Source organism: Electrophorus electricus, chromosome 13, assembly GCF_013358815.1.
Source record: "Electrophorus electricus isolate fEleEle1 chromosome 13, fEleEle1.pri, whole genome shotgun sequence".
Classification (NCBI taxonomy): domain Eukaryota; kingdom Metazoa; phylum Chordata; class Actinopteri; order Gymnotiformes; family Gymnotidae; genus Electrophorus; species Electrophorus electricus.
Genome location: NC_049547.1, coordinates 20,288,404 through 20,297,062, shown reverse-complemented (window position 1 = coordinate 20,297,062; position 8,659 = coordinate 20,288,404). Strand labels below are relative to the sequence as shown.

The window sequence follows — 8,659 nt, the reverse complement described above, 5'->3', positions numbered from 1 at the left end:
AGTGATGCGCTCTGCTGAACGCACTACCCTTTGGAGTGCTTGTCTGTCCTGCTTGGTGCTGTTCCCAAACCAGACTGTGATGTTCCCCGTGAGGATGCTCTCGATAGTGCAGGTGTAGAAGTTCCGCAGTACCTTGGAGGGCAGTCTGAAGTCTCTTAGGCATCTGAGGTGGTAAAGACGCTGACGAGCCTTCTTTGCCAGGGAGTTGGTATAGCGGGACCAGGACAGGTCCTGCGAGATGTGAACACCAAGGTACCTGAAACTATCTACTCTCTCCACCGTGGTTCCACTGATCCTCACAGGTTGGTAGTGCCGCTCCTGCTTCTTGCTGCAATCCACGATCAGCTCCTTTGTTTTACTGACGTTTAGGAGGAGATTATTTTCCTGGCACCAGTTTTCCAGGTGTTTAATCTCCTCCAGGTAGGCCCTCTCGTCATTGTCTGAGATCAGGCCCATGACAACAGTGTCGTCAGCAAACTTGACAATGATGGTGGAGCTGGAAGTGGCTGTGCAGTCGTAGGTGTGCAGTGAGTAGAGCAGGGGGCTTAGGACACAACCCTGAGGAGCTCCAGTGCTGAGTGTGAGGGTGGATGAGGCACAGTTGCCCACCCGTACTGATTGTGGTCTGTCTGTTAGGAAATTGGAGATCCAGTTGCACAGGGATGTGTGCAGTCCTAGATCCCCCAACTTAGTAGTGAGTAGGGAGGGGAAGATAGTGTTAAATGCTGAACTGTAGTCGACAAACAGCATTTTAACATAATTTCCCCTCCCTTCGTCCAGGGCGGTAGTCATTGAGTTCGGAGGGTCGAGGTTTCTTCGGGACGGGGACGATGGTGGACCGCTTGAAGCTAGACGGGACGATACCAAGCGTCAGGGAGAGATTGAAGATGTCGGTGAATACCGGGGCTAGCTGATCTGCACAGGCTTTGAAGACCCTCCCGCAGATACCGTCTGGTCCCACCACCTTCCTGGTATTCACCCTTTTAAACACTCTCCTCACGTCACTCTCCGTGATGATGAGAGGGCGCTGTTCTATGGTGGGCCCTGCGCATGCGCCATTGGCTGCGCCGATAGTACCATTAGCACTAGCGCTGTTAGCATATTCCTTTTTCCTGTTGTGTGTATTAACATCTGTGAAGCTATTTCAGTTGCTTCAGAGACCTTTAGGAAGACAATTTGATGTCAAAAGGCTGCTGTGGTTATTGGGATAAATAACCACATTGGTCTTGTAGGTTTGGGTATACTTTGCTGTGTTGAATTTATTGTGTAAGAAAGTATTGCTAATATTTTTGTGTACGGTTTTATGATGAGCATGTAACTTGTCTTTTTTTAAATTTCAGATCCTACTTGTGTCACTGTTGTATATAATGTTAGATTTATATTATTCACCCTTTTTGAATTGGTGTGCTGGTGATCTGTGTATTTGTACAAACCACTGCACTAATTGGTATCTGATCTCCTGCTACACAGACCATTGTTACAGGTTCATTATTATTTTTTTATACTGCTCATTCACACCTGTAACTGTACTGTACCTATAAATTAATATGTATGAAGAACAAAAAGGTCATCTGTAAGTGCCTCTGCTAAGGAAGTAAAACCTGGGACAGTTCAGGTATTACATAAACTGAAACAGCGGCTTTTACCTTTGTTACGTCCTGTGTTCGAACATCCACTTTCTGGACATCTAGGAGTTAAGAAAAGTGTACAGCGTATTTTGTCACATTTCTTTTGGCTCTCTGTAAACGGTGATGTAATTCATTACTGTCTTGTCACACATGTCAAATGGTTGGAAAACCTAACCAAGTGATCCCTTCTGCTCCACTTTGCCCCAGACCAGTTGTCAGTGAGCTATTTGAGATTGTGAGTAGATTGTGTAGGTCGCTCCTTTTGCTAATGTGTGCTGCTACCAGGTTCCCTGAGGCCATTCCCCTGCATTGCCTTAAATCTAAGGTTATAGTGAATGCATTTTTTAAGTTTTGCACCATATGTAAATAAATGCATACAGACAGATCAAGGTTCTAATTTCATGTTGACCCTGTTTGCACAAGTTGTTGGCAAATTAAAAAAACAGCATCATGTGTCTAGCGCCTACCATCCAGAGTCCCGAGGAGCCCTAGAAAGGTTCCATCAGGCCTTCAAGAACATTTTTAAAATGGATTGTCATGATTTTGAGAAAGATTGGGATGAGGGAGTGCCCTTGTTATTGTTTGCCATTCTGGATATAGTGCAGGAATCTATTGGCTTTAGTCCAAACACCCTGCTTTTTGGCCGATCAGAGCGAGGGCCCCTTAAGTTACTGTACAAACAATGGTTGTCTGTTTCTCCCTTGGTTTTGAGTTCACCTGCAAGTGACTTTGTTGATAAACTTTGGAAAAGGTTGTGTGCCATTCGTGATTTGGCTAACAAAAACATATGTTCAGCTCAAGCAGCTGTGAAATTTCAGTTTGATCAGAAAACTGAATCGTTTCACATCTAGTATGCAAAACTGTAATTCTGCAGAGGACAGCAGAGTGGAGGAATAATTTGAGGTGCATTTAAGCGGGTATTTTCTTTAGCCATAACCGTGCATACCAGTTGCGAGTTTCGGTGAGCATGCCTTTGGCATCGGCGTTTGGTGCTGCTGATGTTTCTCCTAACGCGTGAGAGATCTTTACCATGTGGCAAAAACCCACATCCGCAGCTAGGTTTTTATCTGACCAGAAAAGAAGGAAGAGACCTGACTGAGCAGACTTCATTTAGTAAACCGATGTGAGATGTTAAGATCTGGGATTACTTATCTGGACAATGGATTTGGAAGAGGCTTTTCAAGTGGTCGGAGAGTTCGGCCGACACCAGAAAGTGATTGATACCGTTTTGATACTGCTCCAGGTAATGTTAGCTAGCTAGTAGCTTAACGTAGTGCAGCACGCTAATGCTAACCCAGAGAGCTAAGCTACCTGAGGTAACGAGCTGTGTGGCGTCAGGTCCTATATTTGTGTCTAACCTAGCTAGGTTAAGCTATCTGAGGTAACGAGCTGTGTGGGGCCAGGTCCTTTATTTGTGTCTAACCTAACTAGGTTAAGCTATCTGAGGTAACGAGCTGTGTGGGGCCAGGTCCTTTATTTGTGTCTCGCTGGTGATTTATTGTCGTTAGGTAGATGTTGGTAATAAAGGTGTCCTCTAACCTAACTACATGACACACTGTCAGGTTCAGGTAAATGCAGCCATTACGCGTAGGACTGCAGAGTTCATTTAAATCGCTGTTGACATTTGAAAAGCTGCTTTGTAACAACATCTGTTGTAAAATAAGTTAGATTTGATTTGATATTCAGGGTTATTCAAGCTTCAGAATTCTGTATACTATTAGGCAGCTTAACGAACCTCACTCTCTGTTCATTTGTTCTTTTAACTAGTTAGGTTAGCTAGGATATCGCAAACATTACTCCTGTGCTGTTGAATAGCGCAGACTCTAAAGTGTGTGGATTTTCTGTGGTAATCCTACACCTGCCTTTACCTACACAACGTCATTTTGTCACCAAGGCTGGTTTAGACCTCCGACTGTTCAAGTTTATTCACGCGTGCAGGCGGCCGTCCTCCCGCGCGAGCTCAAAATAAGGGTCGCGTGACTTTCAGACGAGCATGTTTGAGGCCTAAATAATGGTCAAGTGCGTGCGTTATGATGCTTCATTGAAGTGTAATAAGCGCTGAGCTACGAAATTAAAGTATTTATATACGTTATGTCGGGTAGGGGAAAGGGGGGGGGGAGAATGTTCTAAATAAAGTGTTGCGTTGTAAATACTGAGTTTGGCTCATGTGTGTCTTATCTGTTGTGTTAGATCTACATGGCTTGCCAGTCCATGCTAATTGTGCTGGTGGGCGCCGTTCCAGAGTACCACACAGAGCCCGTCACGGACAGCAGCGGAGGTGATGTAACGCAGTCCGTCACGTTTACGGATGACGTGAACTCCATCGTGACGGAGGTGAGCGCGAGTCCCTAATCGCTGTGGGGCACTACACGGTAGGATGGTGCTGTAGAAGCCCATGCCCGCATTTGAGCAATACCAGTGGAACCTCAAGACGGCAAATGCTGACAAGTCTTTGTTAGGAAGCCCAGAGTTAGTTGAGGGACTTTTGTTTTTTTTTCATGTCAGGCTGCAGTATTTCTAAGCCAGACCCCGGTGCTCATGATCTGCATTTGTCTATAATTCCAGCTCTTAACGCACCTAAGACAGGCCATGTAGTACATCAACTAGCTAGTATGGATTTGTTGGGAGCTGGGCTAGGGCTAAAACATAATGGGTAATGCATAATGCATAGTTAAACCCATTGGAGTGTTTGTGTCTGATGGTGTGTCCTGCACTGTCCCACAGTGGTATCTGGTGAACCAGCAGGCCTACAAAGTTAGTCTGGCGGGATCTCTGTTCTTCACCGGTGTGCTCGTCGGGAACGTGCTCTTTGGGCCGCTCTCCGACAGGATCGGGAGAAAACCCGTGTTCCTCACAGGTACTTAGGCCTGGAAACCCGTGTTCCTTACTCGTATGGCTGCTTCTCATATCGACTGGAAGAGTCTTCTAGGGACGTGGGCCATGTGATGATGTTTTGAGCCATGTGATGTTTGTGTAGGTTTGTTGACACGGCTCATAGGTCAGCAGTTCTTTTATATCACTGCATAATGTTGACCACATTTTCACAAATCCATGAAAATGTATTTTCATTCCATGCTATGACATTTGTAAGTAAGAAGATTTTATTGGAAGCTTCACTGTTAATATTTAATTCTCTGTTTGTCTCCCTCCATGGCACTCTCAACACTTCCTATTTCCCTTCTGTCTCTCCTCTGTTTCTGTCTTATTCTTTTACATATTCTCTCTCTCTCTCTCTCTCTCTCTCTCTCTCTCTCTCTCTCTCTCTCTCAGGCATGTTTTTCGAGCTCCTCTTTGCCTACGGCAGCGCCCTGGCGCCCAGCTACGAGCTCTTTGCCCTGTCCCGCTTGTTGATGGGCATGATGAATGGGAGCATGGCTCTGGTCTGCTTCATCCTCTCTCAGGAGTATGTGGGGAAGTCCTACTGGGCCCTGACAGGTAGTGCCACCTGTAGGCTAACCAGGCTCACACAGGTAGTGCAGCGCGAGCCCACGCACTGTGACGCGCTCCAACATACAAGCCATGTAAACAAGTTTAATGAAGCCAGCAGCTTCTGAATGTCTTCTAAGCCTTGTTTGATGAGGCCTGTCCTATTTGTCCCCTCTTGAATTTTTAGTAATGTTTTTGTTGACTTACATTTTATGTGTGTGTGTGTTTGTGTGTACGTACGTGCACGTGCGGATGGGTGTGTGTTTTTGTGTGTGTATCAGGAACGCTGACTAACATGACATTTGCCGTGGGCATTGCGTTGTTCGCTCTGCTTGGTTACATTAGGCAGTGGCGTAACCTAGCAACGGCAGTCAACTGTCCCGGCGTGCTGCTCTTCCTGTTCTGCATGTAGGTGTGCAGTCGGAGGCCTGAGTGATGGCGCCTCCGTCAGGACCTTCTGAACACTCAGCTGACATGTCTGCTCTGCCTCTTTGATCATTCTAACCTTCCTTCATTTTTATACATCTTCTTAACTATTACTGGAAATTTGGAATCTCTGTGATTCCTTACTCTTGCCTTACTCTTTGATATTGTATGTGTCTGCCTGAATGTGTGTGTTTGTGTGCACGTGGGGGTGGGGGGGGGTGGCTCCAGCGTCCTGCCTGAGTCGCCACGCTGGCTATACTCCAGGGGGCGCTCTTCGCAGGCCGAGCGTGTGCTGCAGGCTTTCGCGGTGCGGAATGGCAAGGGCCGGGTCACGCTGAAGTTGCGTCGCGTGCTCAGCCCGGCTGGCCCTGACGCGTCCGGCCCGGGGCTCTTCCGGCTGGCCACTCACCCTGTGCTCCGCTGCAGGACTCTGGTCCTCATGTTCGTCTGGTGAGTATGCACAGCGGGGTTTCCCACTCTCCACGGTAGGGGATGCTAGGATTGGGTGTTGTGCACCCCACTGCCTCAATGGGAGTGTGTAACTACAATTTAAAGACTGAAGGTGCCTGATGTAACATGAATCCTGGAGGGGCTGAGGGCAGGGTTGTCTGAAGTTCTCTGTAAGGTGTATAGCACAGACCAGGAGCACAGACCTTCTGAGTTACCCATCAACTAAAATAATGTGCCTACTTAACCCAGGTTGCCTTAATTGACTTTATATTCCTCTTGAACTTTTAAAAAGTACTGAACTGTCACTCCTGAGTTCTGTGTGTGTGTGTGTGTGTGTGTGTGTGTGTGTGTGTGTGTGTGTGTGTGTGTGTGTGTGTGTGTGTGTGTGTGTGTGTGTGTGTGTGTTGTATGCCTGCAGTCTCGTGTACTATGGCCTGACGATGAATGCGAGTGCGGACAGGGGAAGTCGCTATCTTAGTGTAGCCATGTACGGTCTGGTGGAGCTGCCTGCCTACCCACTATGCATTTATGTCATCAACAAGCCCTGGTGCGTGTACATGCGCGCGTGCGCAAACACTCATACAGGGACTCGCACTAATGCACTTTCTGCAGCTGATTTGTCAACAAGTTCTGGTATTCACAACCCCTCACACTCTTGATGAACCCTTCTGTGGGTAAGGTCATTGAGCATAGAACACAGGTGTTGAAATCACTGTGGTGCAGGTACTAAAGGTCTTCTTCAGCTTTACAGGTGACAAGTGTGATGTTATAATAACTGTCCAGTTATTATAACGGAGACGGAGATCTTTGTCTGCGTTTCTCATCCTCGCAGGTCTCTTCTGTCTCTTCTCCATGGCTGTTCCTGTTCACTCTGGTGAGAGGATTTACTGTTTACACTTCATCTGACACTTTAAATGCAGCAGCAAACAATCAGCTTTGTTTTTATGTGCTTGGTGAAATGCATGTGACTTGCTGGCCAACTCTGGCCAACTCTGGCCTCCTATTGACTGAGAAGCACTCCCAGGAACAGCTTGACCTCTTCAGGGAGATCAAAGCTACTCAGCAAGCCTTGCTGGAGGTAATGTACAAGGCAGCATGGTTTAGGTTCTGGTCCTTTTGGAGTTCTTCACAAAAACAAACAAACAAACAAAAAGGGCAGTGGTTAAGCTCAGTGGTTAAGCTCAGTGGTTAAGGTACCTGACTTGTAATTGGAAGATTGCTGGTTCAAACCCTACCTGAAGTAAACTACGCAAGTGTTACACCTGATTTTTATTTTTATTTTTTTTAATTAAATAAAATTCCCTACTCGCCCTCCAGGTGGTGGTGTTTCCCTACAAGCTCAGGTCTTCTACCAGAGGCCTGGGAGCTTGAGAGTCCTGCGTAGTATCTTAGCTGTTCCCAGGACTGCACTCTTCTGGACAGACATCTAGGATGTTGTTCCTGGCATTTGCTGGAGCCATTGGGGGTCATTTGGGATGAAACCCTCCGTACATTGTGAGACATTTCCTTGTTTTGATGTCAATGGCTTCTATCTCCTCCTTTGGCTGCCTTTTTATTCCAACGGGGTATCTGATAAATGGCAGAGCCTAGGTGTTGATAGCCTGGATCTTGGTTCTCCCATTCAGCTGACTTCTTGGGACTTGCCTAACTCTTTGTAGGTCCCCCAACATCTGACACAGAACTTGCTGACCCAGACAACATCCAAGCCGCTGTGAATCTCTTGATTAGGCACAACAACATGCAACTAGAAGGCTTAGAACTACACACAGTGAGACTGCATAATATGCAGACAGAAAAGCGGATCTTAAATACACAAGGAGGGGTCAGTAGACTGAGAATAGGCACAATCAATAAGCAGGGTAGTTATATCTAGTTGGCAGAAGTTGGCTGGAGGATCATAGGAGTTGGAGTCCATGACAGAAGCAGTACGGGAAATGGAAGAATCAGGTGAGACATATTTTATTATAGTTTGCTGCACAGGCACGTGCAATCAGCAGAGGAAAAATGTCAAAATACAGTGGCAGAGAGCCATCAAGCAAGGGAAAAAGGAACTGCATGCACCTGATCACATAACCATTGGGGTTACTATCTGGTTCTTCAGTGCATGACAGTTTATTCTCGAGAGGAATGTCAACTGTAGGTATGGTATTATCTATGACATTGTTACTATCTTATTGTAGTGATACGCAGTGAGAACTGATCTGTCTTGGTTTAATGGACATTTATATACACTTATATCGTGATCTTTGTAATACTCAAGGACGCTTCACAATCAACACCATACAATCCTTTTACATCTAGTCAGCATATTATGGTCGTTTTACTCTCACAGCGTACATAACACAGGAAACCTCTTTACCCCGGTACGGTGCGCACACGCCCACGCACACACACACACACACACACACACACACACACACACACGAATCATCACTACAGCCAGTACAATGGAAAGGTGGGAATGTGTACTGAATGTGTACTGACGTTATAAGTGAAAGGTGGAGGTACTGGTGGATGTGTACTGACACTATAAGGGATCTCTACCTGCAGTGACAGTCTGAGCTTCTCAAGTTCTTCCTCCAGAGATTTCTTCTCCTGTTCACAGGCCATTTTCATATCTGCCAGAGCAAGTATCATTACTGCTGGATATAACACAGATTGTATATACTACATAATTACTACTGAATATATAAAATATAATATATATAGTACTATACATATATTAGTAT

General features: G+C 46.0%; 1 protein-coding gene across 3 annotated transcripts; it reads left to right on the top strand.

The window, feature by feature from the left end:
• Window positions 1–2,717: 2,717 nt before the first annotated feature.
• On the top strand, window positions 2,718–8,365 carry LOC118242313 (solute carrier family 22 member 15-like). 3 transcript variants are annotated; one of them, XM_035532489.1, is made up of 10 exons: window positions 2,718–2,871; window positions 3,819–3,962; window positions 4,353–4,485; window positions 4,899–5,063; window positions 5,336–5,462; window positions 5,709–5,930; window positions 6,349–6,477; window positions 6,763–6,804; window positions 6,946–7,008; window positions 7,248–8,365. In XM_035532489.1, exons 1-10 carry the CDS (start codon window positions 2,788–2,790, stop codon window positions 7,312–7,314), a joined length of 1,176 nt encoding a protein of 391 aa, XP_035388382.1. In that variant the 5' UTR covers window positions 2,718–2,787; the 3' UTR covers window positions 7,315–8,365. The 3 variants fall into 3 exon arrangements, with proteins under 3 accessions (XP_035388382.1, XP_035388384.1, XP_035388383.1); XM_035532491.1 differs by lacking the exon at window positions 6,349–6,477; XM_035532490.1 differs by lacking the exon at window positions 6,946–7,008.
• Window positions 8,366–8,659: the final 294 nt, after the last annotated feature.